This window comes from Hypomesus transpacificus, chromosome 6, assembly GCF_021917145.1.
Source record: "Hypomesus transpacificus isolate Combined female chromosome 6, fHypTra1, whole genome shotgun sequence".
NCBI lineage: Eukaryota > Metazoa > Chordata > Actinopteri > Osmeriformes > Osmeridae > Hypomesus > Hypomesus transpacificus.
The window spans coordinates 8,730,217-8,749,383 of record NC_061065.1 but is presented as its reverse complement, the minus strand read 5'-3'; the positions used below and the strand labels follow the sequence as shown (position 1 = coordinate 8,749,383).

At 42.1% G+C, this 19,167-nt stretch overlaps 3 protein-coding genes across 5 annotated transcripts in view; all 3 read right to left on the bottom strand.

Moving 5' to 3' along the window:
* Positions 1–3,135, bottom strand: part of LOC124468395 (coiled-coil domain-containing protein 85C-B-like) — a 30,531-nt gene extending 27,396 nt beyond the window's left edge. For all 3 annotated transcript variants that reach the window (XM_047021071.1, XM_047021072.1, XM_047021073.1), the window contains exon 1: positions 1,757–3,135. In XM_047021071.1, the coding sequence (XP_046877027.1) occupies positions 1,757–2,465 (709 nt within the window). In that variant the 5' untranslated portion in view covers positions 2,466–3,135. The remainder of the gene's footprint in view (positions 1–1,756) is intronic.
* Positions 3,136–3,392: 257 nt separating this feature from the next.
* On the bottom strand, positions 3,393–8,063 carry LOC124468396 (cholesterol 24-hydroxylase-like). The gene is made up of 13 exons (XM_047021075.1): positions 8,043–8,063; positions 6,705–6,775; positions 6,403–6,489; positions 6,175–6,313; positions 5,904–6,017; positions 5,660–5,822; positions 5,497–5,562; positions 5,314–5,386; positions 5,097–5,181; positions 4,598–4,708; positions 4,414–4,502; positions 4,246–4,312; positions 3,393–4,123 (listed from the first exon to the last, which is right to left on the bottom strand). Exons 2-13 carry the CDS (start codon positions 6,764–6,766, stop codon positions 3,971–3,973), a joined length of 1,209 nt encoding a protein of 402 aa, XP_046877031.1. The 5' UTR covers positions 6,767–6,775; positions 8,043–8,063; the 3' UTR covers positions 3,393–3,970.
* A 493-nt stretch (positions 8,064–8,556) lies between these two features.
* On the bottom strand, positions 8,557–12,016 carry katnbl1 (katanin p80 subunit B-like 1). Its single transcript, XM_047021076.1, has 10 exons — positions 11,846–12,016; positions 10,908–11,035; positions 10,751–10,788; positions 10,265–10,541; positions 10,004–10,119; positions 9,849–9,899; positions 9,643–9,732; positions 9,456–9,560; positions 9,233–9,326; positions 8,557–9,119 (listed from the first exon to the last, which is right to left on the bottom strand). Exons 2-10 carry the CDS (start codon positions 11,022–11,024, stop codon positions 9,087–9,089), a joined length of 921 nt encoding a protein of 306 aa, XP_046877032.1. The 5' UTR covers positions 11,025–11,035; positions 11,846–12,016; the 3' UTR covers positions 8,557–9,086.
* Between the last annotated feature and the right edge of the window lie 7,151 nt (positions 12,017–19,167).

Here is a 19,167-nt window from a genome sequence, read left to right as displayed (position 1 = left end):
TGAGGTAGTGCTTCTGACGGTTTGAGACAGAGAGATGAGAAAAGAGAGATAATTTCAACTCGGGCAGGCAGCAGAGGGTATCTAATCTCAAGCCAGTGATTGGACTCAATCTATTTAACACTACCCCGTCATCATTCCCTGAACACGCACACATTCACCACTGTAGCCCTCTGGTGCTGAACCAGATGCTGCTCATTTAGCACCTCAGGCACAGTTTTAGTGTTTGTCTGCTAAGCACCCGGGGGAGGTGGAGCGTTGACAGTTGGGGGCCCAGGCTCAAGTGCCTGTGGAACTCACTCTGCAGCCTCTGGCCTCAGACTAGCCTAGCTACTCCCCTTAGACCTCCAGCAACATCTCTCCACATTAGTCAGCCCATTCAACCATACGTTTCAACCGATAATAAACTGTCTGGGTTGTGGGCTACATGTCAGTTGTAGTGGTAGACAGAACTTGTCTATGCCCAGCAGCTATAGATTTAAATATAACTTAATGTAGGCTGTAGTCTGAGCCACATAACAATAATGTAAAGTTTCAGCAGACGCTTTTATCCAAGCGATATACACGGGGGATTTTAACCTGCAACCTCTTGATCTCCAATCAAATGCTCTAACCACTGAGTATGTCTAGCATGGCATGGTATAGTATTACAACAAACTACACAGTTCCTGGGTCACACAAGGTCATTACTCCTTGCCAAACACCAGCTTAGAGAGGTGTAACAGACACGGTATCGTTGTGTTACGTAACTGTCGCACAAATGCGGCCAAGGACCGGGTTGCGGGTAAAGTTTAAGCCGTTTATTCCCCATCCAGGCTACCTCCAGGGTTCCAACAATGCAGTTCCTGGAACCTCCAAGCTGACACCAGATGTGAAATTTTACCTCCCATGCTCTGAACATTAGCATGTGCATCAGTGTGTCTGTTGTTGTGGTTACGTTATTATGAGAAAGCCTGAAGGTTCAGTTTGTGGGACTGCACAAAACATTGAGTTATTGGTGTGCTCAGCTAAAACAAGGTTTATCAAATATCAACATCCCGTTTAGAGTTTCATCCTAGACTTTCTGCTTAGCTGAGCATTCAAGTCTTTAAACTGTTGACTTGATTTGAATGGTCAACACGGTCAATGCATTTCAAATGTCCACAGGCAGGTTTGAGAGTGCTCCTAGACAGCCAAAGACAACAACAAGAAGCTCAGTGAATGCCACCTCAAATCTATATTTGAACCGTAAAGGTAAGAGCCAAGGCACTATTGACCTACTTCAATAAACCTTTGCCTAATTGGTCAGTTGTGGGACAGCTGAGGCCACTCAGCATCCTCGATGTTTGTATGCAAATGTGTCATAAACCAGGATGATCTTAAACTCAATGGCAGTGTTAATCCTTACTGTTGACACATATGGCATGGCCAGTCTGTTCCTCACGTCATGCTGTTAAACTCAACCCCATCTGGACATCCACTTATCATGCATTTAAGAAACAAAACAAACCTAGTGTGGGAACTTCGATTGAAAAATGTTGTCCAGAAATGTGTTTAGATTCGTTTTTTAATTAAACTTCAGTAGGATTTGGTAAATCAGGGTAGGGTTTGGAATCAGTATGTGAATCTTCGGAAGACTGATAATATGCTTAAACTTTATGAAGCCCTTTTTTCATAGGTGGGGGCAACATGAAAAGGGGGGGGAAAAGTCAGTCTAAACTGGAGTGTAGTCTGTTAGGTAAAAAGTATGTCGGCATGGACGGACATTGTGTGAACTTACCATTGAGTCCATTTGGGATGCTCCTGTGATGATGTGCTGCCGCCAGGTCATCCATGGACCTCAGCACAGTGCTGGTGACCAGCTTGCCCTCATTAGGCTTGTGCACGTGGTTGTGGTGGTCTGGACTGCCGGCGCTCCCGGTGCTGGACGTGCTACTCCCGTCCCCGACATCCCTGACTGTCCCTGACCCCCCGTTGAGGTTGGTAAGACTGGACTGACTGTCTATGGAGCTCCGGGATCCGGCACCGTTCCTCTCCTCGTCCAGCATTAAGATGATTTCTTTCAGGTCCGAATTCTCTCTTATCACTGTTTCTTGGTTGGCCTCCAGTTCTTTCAGCTTCATCATGTAGGTACCCACTTCCTTCCACACAGAGCTTGCTGTATAGCGACCGAACCGCTGCCATTCTCTGGAAAGCTTCTTGCCTTTCTGTCGGTCATCGTCCAAGAAACAGCAGAGTTCCCGGAGCTCGTGATTATCGTCCTGAAGCTTCTGGTTGATCTCCTTCAGATTCCGGATTTCGTGGAGGTGCACCTGCAGCCTCCGGTTAACATCTTTCATCATGTTCCCATGCTCTATCATCAAGTTCATTTTCTCGCCGTCCACCCTCCGTAGCCTCCTTACCAACTCATCTTTGCTGCATCGCAACAGTTCATCGTCCGAGAGCTTGCTCAAGTCATCATTGAGTCCCTCCGATACATTCTTTGCCATTTTCTGTTTATATTTCTCCTCTCGACGCGTTTAGCAATGTTGTTAGATTTTCAGAAAATCTTCAGCTAACCAACCCCTTAATTGCGTAAATGTATTAAAATGTGAAAACATTTTAAGATGATAAACTATGACACATCAGAGTGAGAGGTTTAATTACTCAAATGAACGCTGAGACGTAGGCGACCCTCGGCTTCTATAGGTTATGGCAAGCGTGCAATGGACAAACTGCACACACCCACACTTCCCTTTAAAGCGAACCCTCCTTTGCTTTCATAAACGTTAGCTGGTTTAACCATAAGTACTACAGTTTATATAGTGATAAAATAAAAGTAGTACCGTTTTCTATCAAATATAGCCTATATCAAATATGTTCCTCGCGCTGAAATCACTCGCTCCCCTTGAATTATTCCGCGTTCCGCTGCATGTGCGTAAAATCCTTGGTAATCTATGCACATTCCTTCGTAGTAAAAATGACAATAACGAAATGGATGATGACGATAACCTGTGTTCAAAATAAAATGCCTATATTGCGTCCGCAAGAATGTTTCTCGTCTAAAAACACACGAAGGTCTGTAGCAACATTGACGCTCTTCTCGAATGATAATCCGATCTCTCCTCGAAGTGGACTGGTTAACAGTGGATGAATCTCAATCCCTCCCCAGTTTGGAATGAGTGGTGTCCTCCCTGAGTCCTACAACCAAACACTCCGGTTTGAAATATTTCAGGATTTCGGTCAAGGCGGCCAATCAAGAACGAGGACAACAGGGTGTGCAGGTAGATAAGAAACAGTAGGCTATAGGGGAAAACACGAGCTCGAACATACAAACTGAAATACTATCACCGTCGCATGGAACAGCCTTATAAGAATAACTGGAAAATGAATGAAAACAAAAAAAATACGTAGCTACCAATAAAATCTATAATTCAACTACAGCAATTTATTAGGCTTGCAGAAACAAACTGATTACATTCTGAACAAGATTTAGATTATGGTTGTTAACAGATAATGTCACGAACCAATGAATGTTTTCTACGCTAAAATGTAGACCATTTCATCCACATGATTTAAAATAATCTATATGCAATTCTTCATTGACCCAATTCAATCAGCATCAAAGGAAATAGTGTTTTTTTCTATTTTTTTTCGGAAAAAAACTAAACTGCGTTTACCTCCTCCCCCCGAAGTTAAATGATAGATCACAATCGATCAACAGGTGTCAAATTGACACCCAAAGTAGTTGAATGAGGGCAAAAACCAGAAAAGTGAAATATAATTTCAAGGGCACAGCGGCACTGTGTGGTAATATCTGAAATTACATGAAATACGTAGATAAACACTGTACGATGTATTGTAGATAATATCAAACCATGTTAATTTGCTTGCTAATTTCGAATAAATGATATTACCTGGAATTTATGCATATACAATCATATATACATATCAATATTATGATTAACTTAATTAACTTTTTTCTTTTAGATTATGAAAGACAGGTATGTAGGCCTCAGGAGGAGTATGTTTGCCTGTGTTTAATGTTGCACATCACTCCACTCTTAGGCCTCAGTGTGCCTGTGTCGAGGATGTCAAAGGACTGCCCAGGAACCAGACTGAAGTCAAACCTCTGAAGCAGTTTGGCCATCACAACCTTGGCCTCCATCTACATACACAAACACACATTCACTTTAAGAGATCAAAAGTAACCTTATCAGCGTGAGTTTGTGTGTGAGTGCAGCGTGAGTGTGTGTGTGAGAGAGGGTTTGTGTGTGTGCGTATCCACACCTGTGCAAAGTTTTGTCCCAGGCAAGATCGCGGTCCAAGGGCAAAAGGATAGTAGCAGTAATATGGCCTAGGAAAAACATTACACATCAAAACATGGTTCTGCTCTTGTTAGCAGCATTGTAGTCATCTCACATCCTGAATAAGGAAAGTTCCAGATGGGTCACCTACTTGACAGCATCAGGGTGAAACCTATCTGGGTCAAAAGTCAGCGGGTCCTTAAAGAATTTATCCAGCCTTCCACTGACATAAGAACTGAACTGTGACAAGACAAGACATGTTCAACGGTAACACCCGAGGGCTCCATTTTAGCAATGACTCAAACCTGAGCTGTGTCTACGCGGAAGTAACTTACGAGGCAGGAGACTCCTGCAGGTATCCGGACACCGCTGATGACCATGTCCTCTGCCACCCAGCGAGAGGTACCTGGAGCTGTGGGATACAGCCTCAGGGTCTCCTTCAACACCTGAGCCACGAAGACACGAAACCATCTTCAAGAAATACACTAAAGACATGTAAATCAATCTTATCAAGGTTTGTTTTCAAATGTGGGTGGGACAGCAGTTTTTATTTTAATTTTATTTTTGTTTGTTTTTTATAATTGAGGATGCGGCTGTTAAATATAGTTTTCTTGGTAAAAGGTTGGGGGGCAGACATGCCGTTTCCAAACGTGAAGACAATGAAACCTACACTCCTGAATCATTTTACATCCAAAGCATTGGAGAAGTTATTTACCTATCAGAACTTAAGTCACAAGAAAACACTGATAATGATTGGACAATAACATTAGATTCTAGGACTTTGCCCTTGACTATATATATCTTTTTTACAGGTGGGCTATCTGACTGGCATACCTGCGATAAGTAACCCATTTTCCCCAGATCATCATAGCTGATCTCCTGCTTCATCCCAAGGACCTCATCCACCTCCCTCTTCACCCTGGAGAATACATAGTTTTATGAACATAAGATTCATACATTTAGTATACATTGACACATAGACTGCTTGTGTAAACACTACTATGTGCAGTATAAATAGTACAGTCTGTGTGCAAAGTCTTCTTTTGCTCACTTCGCTAATATATCTGGCAGTCGTGCCAGTTCCATAATGGCAAAAGCAATTTGATTGGCTGTTGTTTCTTGGCCTAACAGGAACCGAACATAAATGTGACACTAGTGAAAATACATTCAAATTCTGCTATTTAAAAAGTCAGTCTATAAACAGTGTATAAGAGTTGAATATGAAGTATCCCACCCGCGATGAAGAACGTCACAAAGTTGTCCAACATCTGCTCCTCATCCTCTTTATCCATGTGTTCCTCTGAGAGGACAAATATACACACGCACAAAGTCGTTTATACAGAGAGTGAGTATTGTACGTCTGTCTGTTCCATTTTCAATGTCATGAGTTTAAGGACCTTTGTTGGCTGCTTTGATGATCTGTGTGAGGATATCTTTAGGAACATATTCTCCACTCTGAATAGCCTCCTTCCTCTCATTAACCCACTTAGCACCAGTGTTTCTCAACAGCTGAATGGCCTCCCTTACTTCACGGACACATTTCCGGTTCTTTGGGTTATACTGAAAAAGTGTTGATGCAATCACTCATTAGTAGTGAGCATCACTGATCTATGTGTCAGTTAGTTGGTTAATTCCTTTTACCTGGAAGGTGACATCTCTCACATGATGCATCAACCCTTTCAGACACAACAGTATGGCGTTAGGGAAAGGAGAGTCACTGTGGTTCAGCAAATCCAAATCTACTCCAAACGCCACCTACAATTGAAAAAACAATAGAACGTGTTCCAGGATTGTGAAAATCATAGGATTTAGAGAGCATGTTGACACTGCTTTAGTTTTGATATCCGTCACGTTAAAACGGGAACATCGAAATCGTTTTGATCCCAGTTCAACTGGGATTACGTTTAGGGACCTTAGCGATGACATCCATAGTGACACTGTTGACCAGACGGTGCATTTGTGCATCCGTGTTGCTGTCTGCCAGCGTTCCCAGTTTGTCCATCAGTCTCTCGGCCATCTCGTTGAAGGTACCCATGAGGCCCCTCAGGTACCTGACAATGACAAGCAGTGAAGACGTCTCAGGGCTGAAATGTACATGTGAGGACCTTTTTTTTCTGTGTTTGCTGGAGATGAAGCTCACAGGCTGCTAAAAGCAGGGTCCATGATACGCCGTTGTTTGTACCAATGATCATCAGTCTGGGCGGTGACAAGGCCATTTCCTAGGAACCTAATATGAGGAAAGGAGAGACCATGGGAAGGGGGAAAGATGAGTATGTGTGTGTTGGGGGGCGGGGGGGGGGGGGAGTGATAACTGGCAGGATTACATTCCAAACATTTACATGCAACGTTTTAACACAATTGTGTGAAGAAGTACAGTGTGTCTGGTTAATACAGTACTGGATCAATGAAAAGATGGATAGTGCAGTAGAAGACACCTGTCACCTTTGTCCAAACAAGCTGAACATACGCTTGTAGACTGGGTCTTTGAGGCATTTATGAGACATCAGCAACTCCTGTTAAGACAATACAAGGTGTGCATTTAAATGACAGAAGAATACTAAATTAACAGATGAATTATTTTCTGTGATTTGATCCACTGTTTTGCTGGAAGTTCTTGGTAGATCTTAAACCACTGCAGTTCTGGTGTTAACTAAGAACTTCATACATCTTCATTTCGTATTGATGGAAGGGGGCAAAAAAATACAGCTTGATGTAAAAAAAATAAATAAAGAGTTGAGTCACCTTATCAGGGATAAACAGGCGGCCCAGGTATATGATCGTATTTCCAGTGTATATACTTAACATACAAACAGTAACCGATGAATGCAATGCAGCATAAACCAAACACATACGAAATAACGTAAAAGGAGAAACGTGGAATCAAATTCAACAATGCCATGTTCTTGATAGCTTTATAACGATACGTCTGTCGCTCTTTGTGGACATTTGACAGTGCGCTTGACTAATTTTGGTAGGTGCATTCGACATGGACTGACTTCGTGCAGCGCCGCAGGTGGCTGCAGCCGGCTGCCTTGAATCTGAGAATGCCATTGGCTGCTTCAAGTCAGCCGGGCTTCAGGCGGCTTCAGACGACCCCGGCGCTGCATGAAGTCGAACGCACCTATACAATTTCCCGGATGTTGCCTGTCCATCTCGGTTTAATCATGAGTCGCACTTTTTCTGCAAGTTGCGCACTGATCTTGTAAACAAGGGGTTGCTGACATTCTATGCTGACCCATTTATTTGACAAATAAAACATCAGAAATAATGTGAAGAGCCAGTATTTTCTTATGCAGAAAGGCACAACAAGCGTGCTAGTCTACAAAGCTACCATGGAGCAAGGCAGAAGGTAACAAGAAACGCAATTTCGTGTTTTGTGTGAAAAAAAGTTTTGAAAGGTTGAAACAATATTTTCGAACAAGGGTTTGAAAAAAAAGTTTCGAAAGGTAGAAAAAAAAGTTTCGAAAAAAGTTTTGAAAAAAAAGTTCGCAGGATTGATGAATAGTTAATTCTTGATGAGGACTGTACTCTGATCCGCTCTGCTTTACTGTTTCAGGATTCTCTGTTCTCATCTCCAAAAACCTCTCTCCTCTCCTATCGTCTCCTTTTACTTCGTGTGAAAAAACGTTTCGAAAGGTTGAAACAATATTTTCTAATAAAAGGTTTTCGATTATTTTTCTTTTTCGAAAGTTATGATTTTTTTTTTTAACAAAACATTTGAAAGATTTTAAAGGTTTAAAACATGGCCTCCATCTACAGGCAAAAACACAAATAGCCTACACAAGAGATCAGAGACTGTGTGCATCTTCACCTGTGCCACGTTTTGTCCCGGGCAAGATCATTTCTAGGATTAAATGACCCAGCTTTACATATAGGAAAAATATTGTTAACATCAGTGATACACTAAAGATGGAGTTCTAGGAGGGTCACTTACCTACTTGGCAGCATCTGGGGGAACATATCTGGAACCAAAGTGAATGTGTACTGATAAATTAAAATAAAACCTTAACAGAAGTTATCAAGCTTTTAGAAAATATTAAGATGCCTGGGGAACATCTCTGAAGTTGATTCACAATGACCAGCAGAGGTCAGTAGTCACAAAATATAATATGAATACATAGCATAGGCCTACGTTGAAGAATATAGATGTTCCTAGTATTTACAACTCTACCCCCTACTCTGCATCCAAAATCAATCTTTCAGAAAGAGTTTATAATAACTAATTAACCATACATTAGCACCCATTTCTGTAGTATTAATTGCCTTTACTCATTTTGATAAACCATAAAATCTATCCAGATTTAGGAATTTTTATTTTCAAGGTGATTAAAATAATCAATGTATTTACATTGCACAGTCAAACATCATTCACAAACGGGCAAAAAACAGGAGGCGCTAATAACTTAAGACTGCAGTAAGTTTCAAGTTAATGATTCAGGAAACAAGTGAAAATCAAGAGGCCCTTCACTGTAACCACAGGTGTAGATGCACACTGAGGCTAGCAAGAGTGCTGTGTTGAAACAGAGCTTGGCACGTGATGAAACGGCCTGGAAGCAGTCTCATGGAGATAGATTGTGTGCCGCGACGATCCACTTCAATGTGAAGCAGTCATTCCTGGTGTGCCGAAAAGGCTCCCATGTCCTTCAAAACTGTGTTGATTGAAGCCGTGTCTGAATAGCTCAGTTCATTAATCCCAACAGGAAACAGGTTTCCAGTGGAGCATAGACCACTTTTGAGTCAGTTTCTCTGGCTTCCAAATCGAAGTTAAACCATACTCTGTCCGGCAGTAGTGGTGTCCCCCTCTTCAGTGCTAGACAGGACATGTCAGTGAAGCTGTGATAGGTAGGACTCTATGGTCTGTAAATAAAAATACTGAAGATCAGTGAGGGTGACAATGGGTGAGATATGAATCTGCATAAACATGCTAATATTAAGCAAATAATCTGCAACATGAAACTGCAGCAGTCCACCTTTGCTATCTCTCCTGTAGTTCCTGGAACTGAACTTAGCTGGGTTCCATCCTCCCAACATTCTTTCAGCTGCTGCCTCATGGCTTGAAGGTTCCTGCAATGATATGAGAGCAATGACAATAACAGTAAGTTATCATACAAATCCTTTTCACCTGGTGAATATATAGGCTTGGCAAAGCAGAAAAGTAGACAAGTGTATCAAAAATGCATAGCAAGTGCATACTTGTCTTCTGAGAAGCTCTCCTTTAGTGTATTGCCATTCGCAGAGAGTTCTGGCCACCACTTTTTGATTACAGATTGCACCCAGTGCAAACCCACAATCAAGTTTCTGGAAAAGGATAACATTAAATATCAGAATTCAGTATCCAGGCAGATGATGAATAACACGAGTGTGGTGTTTTCCAGCTTACTCTTCATGTTTACTGGCAAGGATTGTTTTCACTTGTGGCAGTAGGTCTACACAGCAGCCAAGGGAAATGCATGGTGTGTCACTCTGAAGGCTGAAGGAAGGAAAAATGAATGTGCTTAGTGGAGTTTATACGCTTAATGTCTCTTTTGATAAATAAAAACTATAAAATAAAGAACCAAAACCAAAAGTACATAGACTAATGCTCACTTTTTTGTTATAATGGGTAGACAATCAAGAAGCACCCCAGTATCTTGAATTCTGTTCAATGAAAAACAACGTTCATGTTCAGACACAGCAAGGTAGGTCAATATTATTTCTGATCATTGTATAACTGGACACATAAAAAAAAAAAGTGGAATTACCTTATCAGGTATGCCACAAGTTCACTAGTATTTCGACGCCAAAGTGTCAGTGCTACATTAAGTCGTAGATTCCTTCCAAACAACACGTGCGTCATAGCTTCATGGTCTTTCGATAACTATCAAAACAGCAGAAAGATGCTCAGAAAATTAGGACATGAAAACAAAACGAATGCACGATACAATTCTCTTCATCCGTGAGAAAAACAACACGAATCCCATCCGAGTCAAGGCCCGGTCCTTCCCTGAGGTGGGAGAGTTTACCTCCGCAAAGTAATCACCGCACTTGGAGCCGGGCTCAGTCATCTTGGAGGCCTCTGCAGAGTTCACAGGGAACCCGCAGTTGTCATTGTGGTGTACGTCGCCCTCAATGTCTTCACTCATCAGCTCATTCTCTTTGTTGGCCATGTCACAGGACAGGCCCGCGCGGGGCACCCTGCACAACGCCACCGAGTTCAACGCCGCTTTGCGTGCCTTCCTCTTGCACACCGAAACTCGCTTCACTTTGCCAGGAATGTGGACGACGTGTGTCAATGTGAATCTGCCGTGAGAGAGGGGGGGGGGGGGGGGACAACAGACTGGGTGAAGGAGCAGAGGTTTGAGGGTCCAGATAGTTAGGGTTAGAAGACAGACATGGTAGATTGGTGGCATGGAAAGATGCGTCGGTGGTCCAATGAGTCACAGCATCTTAGCTGGGGATGCAGAGAATGCGTTAGATGAAAAGCTGTGTGGACATGAGCCTTAACTCACCTGTCTTTATCTATATCTTCCTTATTATAATAATCCACCTAAAACAAAAGGATAAGCGATAAAAGCACTCCTAGTGTTTTCATAAACTTAACTGTAGTTTGACACTTTTTTTGTATTGTGCTAAGTGAAAAAGGTCTGTTCCTCCAGACCCACCCACCTTCTTCATGGTGTGTTCAGTAACAAAATGCAGATTGGGCATACACAGAGCGTGAGGCATGGCTTGGCTGAGCCTGTCGAACTTCCTCTTTTGCCCATCCTGATTTCCAGTGGCCATAGTTGAGAAACCTTGAACAAAACAACATTTTCCTTTTACATCGACAGGTTATACAATTCAGATGTGTGGCCAACCTGATATACTGAGTAGACCTGCAGTAAAAGCAACAATGACAAAAACAATGGTGATCTGAGTGCTGCAACTGCTTCCACGTAGCCTTGTTGTCACAAGTCATGTTCCAAGCCTGGTGCATATGAAGTAGCGAGCTAGCAGCAGGGCACACCCAACCGTCTTATTAAGTTAGCAAGTGGCCTGGCTCTACTCTAGCAGGGTCTAAATAGCCTTGATTTTTGATCTGCGATCATTGCTAAGCAAGATAATGGTAATGTCAACCAAATACGTTTCTCATAATACCGTAGATCGGTGCAAGGTTCTGTCAATTTAGCATCCTACAAACGCTATATCCAGTCCGAGTAGTGTAGCTAACTAAAGCTAGTTGGCTAACTACTGTAGCTTGTAGTCAGCTGCTGCGTACGTAGAGTTAGCTAGCTAGCATCGTTGAATGGCACTAACAATTTAATGACTATGAAAGCAGACGGATGGCCTTCATAGCTTGCCCGTTTGATACGTGATTAATTACGGGCAACCAAAACAATAATGTCAAATTATAGCTAGTTTTCCAACTAGTCCGATAGAGTAAAGCGAGGTTAAACTCTATCTAGCTGACGTTAGCTAGGTAGCTTGCTTGGGAATTTTCAGGAAACATATGGCTTGTTTGCGTGCTAGATTGGCAAGCTAACTTTCTAACACCTAGTAGCTAGCTAGTTAAATAAAACTAGCCAACTACAAATTATAATTGTCAAGATACTTGGTTTACTAACCGTCACATTTTGCGAAGTGTCTTTCAATTCCCTAAATATGAATGTCCATTTGATGATGACTCAGTTAAAGTTATTTGTCTCTAAACTCCCAGCTAACTTTCAGATGTCTTTGCTAACAATCTAGCCAGATACAGCTTTTGCCATTCAAATGAATACACATCACTTGCAAGGATTGTGGGATTGATATCAGCAAAGGAAAAATGTTTACTGACATCTAGTGGTTAAAGTATAATACTACAACGAAGACTGTCTACTGGGCCTAACCAATCACAAAATAATTCAGTCAATCATAAAAGAAAAAACACCCATTCACTCAGAAAATGATTGTTGCCTTTACTGTATAAAGGGTTTATTTATTCTTACATCACATGACCCATGCACGTCTATTAAATTGTCAAATTGGATGTTATTGAAGACCAACTGCCTTCCTGAGGCTGTTATTCTGAAGAAATAATACTTGGTCTCTGGCTAGGGAATAAACATTCACAAATCATATTTCTCTGATGACAAGTTATTCAATTTCAAATATTTTTCTTTCCACATTCAGAGTTTGTGGGGAACTATGTATCTGATAACATTTTGATTGAAAATGTGCAGTTTTGAGTCTCAGACAGCCACATATTATGCACATACCAATTCAGCCAATTGAGTCGGTTGGTTTATTCAGCTGATGATATCTATTTTCAGATATCATAAATAGAAACACAGTACCATTTGAACACACTGTAAAAACAAACCAAAATTGATTTTAATCACAGCAATTTATCTTAAATAGATCCATTTCAACGGTTTGAATTGGTATGTCTGCGGTAAAGTGCCCACCATGCTTTGTGGAAATAGTGTCCTTATAGTTGGGCCTTTTCCTTCTGACACTCCTTTGTTAAAACAACAAGATTTGAATCGTGCTGGGTGTACGTAGTTGGCTGCTTCAGAGATGCATTTTTAGGTACCAGTTATTACAATCATGAACAGAGAATTAAGATCACGTTTCAAAGCAGAGCAGAGATATTATTAGTCCAGCAGTACAAGGAATAGAACTCTGTGCCTTGCTGCTTCCCTCCGGCCTGTGCAGTCCAGTACACATGACCGACTGGCTTCACAAGCACACCAATCAGCCATTCAAGATAAAACATCTGTCATGAACTGCATTATGAAGGACATGCTGTAAGCAAGGCGGACAGATCCCCATTTACTAATACGTTGTTTTGTAATGTATACCAGAACACAGGGAGGTCTGGCCATCATGTGTAATGCCTTCACCTTGTTTGTTGTGTTACAAACTGAAGCACACAATGCTTTAAAAGGACCGATTGAATGACATTGTATTACAATGTATTATTATTGATGTTGTTGTTTCAGACATATACGTTATTGGATAAATGTCTTTACAGCACCCAAACAGAGGGGTCAGACTAAGTCTCAAAGCTTTATAAAGCTGACTAAGAAAAAAGGAAGGAAGTAATGTTCCGTCTCCTGAAACAAATCTTTCTTCTCTCTCATAGAAAACAATTAACTGAAATAAACGTAGCTTGTGAATCAGATATCCTCAAAGACTATACCACCCACATATCCAGTAAGAGTATTAAAAGATTTACATTTTAAAAAGATGGATTTTAATTCAGAGTAAACAGGCAGCTTATTAAATTCCAAAGTTTGGAATATTTGCCTGGAACTTCAGTGAGGTCCTTTAGGCTAAGAAGTTTTAAGCAGGATGTGATTATAGCTAAGTAGTACAGGACTTGCAAATGGCAGTTTCAAAACAAACATTTTGAGCTTTAAACTGTATTTTATAACAATTGCCTTGAGAATTTAGGGATTCATGAGACCTATGTGATCCTGTAAGTGCGAAAGAATGCTGTGATTGAAATGAACATAATGTAGATTTAAAGCAATTGCAATTGTGTCTGTCCGCAAATCAATCGAACAGTGTCACCGGATACACAAAATACCCTTTTTAGAATGACACGTCTTGCTGCAATGAATAAAACATGAACCCTGCGTCTAGTATTTAGTGCACTAAAGCATTATGAACCATTTCAAAAGGACATTATTTAATCGTCTCTCATTCTGCTGCAGGTCACCTGTAAATCACCTCACAGATTTCTCGTAATTATTTTCATTGGACTGAGTGGCCTAAAGTCAAATACTGTTCAGCCCCTAGGATGTTCAGCCAGATCTACAATAATGGAAATAAGCTAATGAACTAATCAGCGGAGTGAAAGAGCCAGTCTTTAACATATCGAGGACAGAACCTCAAGTCCAGCAAGCTGCTAAATGACCTGAAAGCCTTCGTTTATCAAGGCAAACCATTGGACAATCTGAGGATAATCATCTTTAAAACCCTAATCTTTCTTTTTCTACCGCTCTGCACGTCCTTATGCAATCACATTGTCTCTGTGCGAGTCCAACATCAAGGACGTGGTGAAATGCAGAAACCGGTTTCTCTTGGTTTTGCTATCCAGCCCTCAGAGCTTGATATAGGTAGTATCTGTTTATATTACCCTGTTTGGAGAGGTGCCCCATACAGCATCTCTGTTCTCCACACAAAGTGCTTACCAGGGTGGAGGACTTAGGAATTACAGACCGCAAACCCAAAGGAATCTAAAGGATGGGATCACAAACGGATGGTTGAAATCCTGGTCTGTCTCATTATGGTACAGGCACTCAGAACATTGTACCTTTTACAAGCACCACAGAGTTGCCATATTCATTTTCTTACCCTTACCGAGGTGGTTGGTGCTGTTCTTGCCAGAAAGTACATCTAGATGTTCTCGATGCATCATTTTGTAATGTAAAATGATCACTTATTTCTTTACAACTTGATTATACTGTCAGAAAAAGAATCAGCTTTGTATGCAATGCTTGTTTAGGAATTGATGGCTGTGATAGCTATTGAAGCAGGTAATACAATCCATTCAGATTAGATTATGGATGATTCAATTATAGGTGTCCCTTCACCTTCTATAGACAATATGCTTTTCTTCATACCACTGGAAAGCAGGGGATTATGAGAAATATGTCATGTTACAATATGTCTTAAAAGTTGGTCCGCAGTTACTGACAGTTTTTCCTTTGTTGATAGACTTGGTCATGTGAAGGAGATGAGAACTGACCCAGAGCAAACAAAAACTGTTTAGCAAAGACAGATTTGCTCACAACAACAACTATAGAGACAGCTTAACAGTCACGAAGGAACACTACAAGCACTCAAAACATCTGTGAGCAGCGAGAAAATGGCAGGATGTTTGTTTACGTCTGCAGCCCGTGTCACATGTCTAAAAGGAAAAGGCTGAATCGGCAGAGCTCTGCAACCTGCCAACGGTGTTTGTGACTTGAGGGCTGAAGTGCTGATTTATATAAGCCGACAGTTTATAGCAGGTGTGTACTGTATTTAAATAAAAGGAAGATCAGTTTGTTGTATGGAGTCAGGAAACACAGCTTTCCATGTAGGTGGCCTTTTACAGAAAACAGATGCGTCCAGTTTGTGTTCCCTCCTCTCCACTCCGCCAACGACTATTCTCCTCACCACTAGATGGCGATGTACATCTACAGCTTCTGTCAGACCACATTCACAACCATAGAACCCAGATGGGAAGTAGCCTTTAAACACTCACCTGTCTTCCTGTACTGTGAGAGAAAATAAGATGTAGATGGAACTGTTAATCATGCTAATGTCACAATTACTCTTCGAAACCTAGATTTTGACACACGCCTGGCGGTTAAAAACCCTCACGCATCTTCACACCACATGCAGTCCAGAGGATGAAAAACAACCTCACAGCCCTTGGCACGTTCCGGAAAGCAAAAAAGCTGAGTCTAACTCTTTTTTTTTTTCTCCATAATTTTTTTCCATTCCATCCCCAGTGCCCCTATACTGTATTTCTTGGCCATGGGTCTTAACAAACGCTCATTGGTGTTCATAAATCAGAGTGTGTAATTGACAGGAAATAGCTGCTGGGTCTGCCCTACCTCTCTTCCTGTCTGGATGCCCAGTGGCCATGTTTGGTCTTCAGGTGGCCCCCACGGAGGGGACGTTTTCCTTGGACGCCTCGACAGGTCGGGTCAGGTCCTCATGAGGGGCTCCTGTGTGCTCTGTAGAACCTTCCTAACGGCCTGGTAGGTCCATGTGGGACCGGCATCTGTGCCTAAAAATCTGGGTTCACCTCAATTTGAATTGGTGTTTGTGTGTGGGTGGGTGTAGGTTGTGCATTCGTGCGCGTGTGAGTGAGTGTGTGTGTGTGTGTGAGACGCAGCAGTCTCGTGTGTGTGAGCGAACCTGTGTATGTGAGACGCAGCAGTCTCGTGCGTGTGTGTGTCCGTGTGTATGTGTGTGATGCAGGTAGCAGTCTTAAGGACGTGCAGATGTTAGGAGTGCTCTGATCAGACGGAGCAGCGTGACTTCGTGTCTTCCTCCATCAGCACCCACATCTGTTTTTAAAGCACCTTCTGCTCATCAGGCTATTATCATTTTATAATGTTCTCCTGAAGCGATTGAGCAACATGGCTTTTGACAACAGGAAATCCCCTTCTTTAAGACCACGATCTCAACCAGTCTACTGTGTGTTTCTCAGAGCCACCAGACTGAGACTGAATAACCGACAGACTTCTTAGTTCACTCAATAATGCACTCACATTTTCTTCCAGTTCACGTGAACGTGGCCAGCTTCTGAATCACAAACTCCTCAGATTTTCAAGCTATTTTGCCTGAAGGTTCTTTGGAGCACAAGGGATGGAGTCATAATCACCCCGTTAACCCTTCTCACCCAGCCAATTGAGTTGCCCTGGTAGGCTGAGGGGGGTATTTGGCAGACCTTCCTACCCCCCTCACGGCCGTCCAGTACGACCCACCACCTGCCATGTTGCCAGTAGGAGATCCGCATGAAGGAGCTCCATACAGGAGGAGATTGTCCTTACTCCAAGTAAATGAGGTCGATATTCCACAGCCTTGTGCTACCCACTGTACGTGCATGAATAAACATTACGTGTTTCCTGTCTGAAAGATATGCTATGGCCATACAAACCAGCCCTTTAGGCTGAGCCAAGGAGAGGAAGAGTTTGGAAAAATGTGTTGGTTCTGAGGAAACAGTTGGTTGTTGTTTATCTGCCAACGGGACTTATGAGTTGCTGAAGTCAATGACACAGTGTGACAGGGGTTGTATGATCCGATGGACTGGCTACTTAAAATACAGGTTATACTCGACAAACACACATGCGTACTCACACTCACACACACATGGGTGCACACCCACAGACACACTTGAAGACGGGAGTTTGTGGTAGACCCAACCCCTCTGCCAGGTGATCAACCCTCCAGTGTGCGTGTGGTATCTCTCTCTCTCTCTCTCTCTCTCTCTCTCTCTCTCTCTCTCTCTCTCTCACTCTCTCTCACTCACTCTCACTCTCTCCATGCCTCACTTCAGGTAGACCAGTGGAGGTGAGATCCCCAAGAATCTCTACAAATCTATCTCTCTATAAATATATCCAAATATGTCAGGGACTTCCTAAGAACCTGCCCCTTCAAACCAACCTCCACCGTCAAAGGGATGAGGGGACTATCATTTCTGTATGCACAATTTGTATGTTGCTTTGGGTGAAAGGTCATACTCAATGAAAACATGCAAAAATGGGAAATGGTACATTAAAAAGGTGCTGACAAGCATTTAATTCTACTCTGGAACTTCAAAACTGCAAAACAAGACATGATGGACAAATAATAGCTCTTTTCCTGAGGAAGCGTTTCGAGACCGACAAAACACTTTCTTCTATCAGAGTCCTCTAAACTCTAAACAAATCTCTGTTTACTGTCAGTGTCAAAACGTCCTAAATACGTTCTGTTTTTAGGACACGACTGATTGGACAATGACACACAAATATTCCAGGGCCTGTCTTGGTGTCCCTACGCTCCACTCTGATCACCTCCTCACCCTACTCTGCCCTATATCCACCTGGGTTTCTGCTTCTCTGTCACTCACCTTTCACTCCTTAATAGGGAATAATGGTTCACACCTGCCAGTGTAGTGCTAGCATGAATCACACATCCATGAGCACAAATAATAGCTGTGATATTCCAGCCAAATGGGGTTGTGAGGGAATGCCAAGAGCGGGGACTGTAAACACACATGCATGCAAACAGTGTGCGCACGCTATCACTTCCCCGAGGAAAACTTTACTCGAGATTTATATTAAAAGCAGATTTTTACATTTTTATGCGACAGTCATTGTGTGTTTGGTTAGCATGGGATGGTCGAGAAAGCATCTGCAGGCTGATAATAATTGTGTGTGTGTGTGAAGTACCGAACAGACTGAACTGTGTAGTTATGTGAGTGACAGAACGACACACAGATGTGTGGTACTCTACTTCTGTCCTCTCTCTTCTCTCACATCCTGTTCTAAGGAAGAAATCACAGGAACACTGAACTATGCCGGCACCTCAAGGGTCAAGTCAGGACTCTGAGATAAAGAGACTAGCACAGGTGGAGGTAAACATTGTTCAGGTGTGAGCTGAAAAAAAAACTGTCATACCGTCCACAGCATCAATACGTCTGCAATGTTCGAACTAACTCTGGATTCCCAGTTTCTTGTCCAAATAAATAACTTCAGTTTGATGTTGCTCCATCCACACCTGTTTAGACTGTCTCACATCCAACTGTTTAAGTCATCTTGTAGGAACCATTATTGTGCACATCTCTTCTGTGGAAGCAACAGTCGGACTACAAAATACAGTAAACCAGGCAATGTTTACAAGGCTGCGTGAAGAGGTAGGGAGAATGTTCAGGAAACGTGACAAAGCTTGAGCTTCTAAGGAAGCAGACTTCAATTGGGACACTCAAACACACTCACGGGCACACACATACACACACACACTGGTTGGTGCAGAGGCTGTGCTGCCAGCTCCCAGACACACACTCAAACATACACACTCAAACATACACACACACACTGAGTTCTCCTGTCACCGACGCTTCAGAAGCACAGGAGGAAGAGAGATCCCAGAGCTCTGCTATTCTGACTGCTGCACACAGTTGACATTCATTACAAAATACAGCCATAATATTCCAGATGTGTGGCATTTTCTCAAACCTCTTTTTCGAGAGCTCGTGAGCTTACTGTTTATCTCGAAACGTTTGTTTTTATGATGTTTAAAATTTACTTTGAAAATTGCTGTATTACAATTGTTTTTAAATGGTTTATGTATTGTTACAACTTTTATTGTCAATGGGTCCATCATGGTTTGTGTGACTCCATCAAAGTTAAGAAAGCATTAATGGAGTGGAAGATCTGTCAAGCATGCTTCAAAACAAACAGGACTGAGAGGAAACCTT

What these genes read in the sequence shown, in the direction of transcription:
- katnbl1 (XM_047021076.1), bottom strand. Translation starts at nt 11,024, where the DNA reads ATGGCCACTGGAAATCAGGATGGGCAAAAGAGGAAGTTCGACAGGCTC. An exon ending in GAAGATATAGATAAAGACAG is followed by an intron (nt 10,542 to 10,750) that starts GTGAGTTAAGGC and finishes CTCTCACGGCAG; the next exon opens with ATTCACATTGACACACGTCG. An exon ending in GAGAGCTTCTCAGAAGACAA is followed by an intron (nt 9,327 to 9,455) that starts GTATGCACTTGC and finishes ATATCATTGCAG; the next exon opens with GAACCTTCAAGCCATGAGGC.
- LOC124468396 (XM_047021075.1), bottom strand. Translation starts at nt 6,766, where the DNA reads ATGTCTCATAAATGCCTCAAAGACCCAGTCTACAAGCGTATGTTCAGC. An exon ending in GACCCTGCTTTTAGCAGCCT is followed by an intron (nt 6,314 to 6,402) that starts GTGAGCTTCATC and finishes TGTCATTGTCAG; the next exon opens with GTACCTGAGGGGCCTCATGG. An exon ending in CTATGGATGTCATCGCTAAG is followed by an intron (nt 6,018 to 6,174) that starts GTCCCTAAACGT and finishes TTTCAATTGTAG; the next exon opens with GTGGCGTTTGGAGTAGATTT.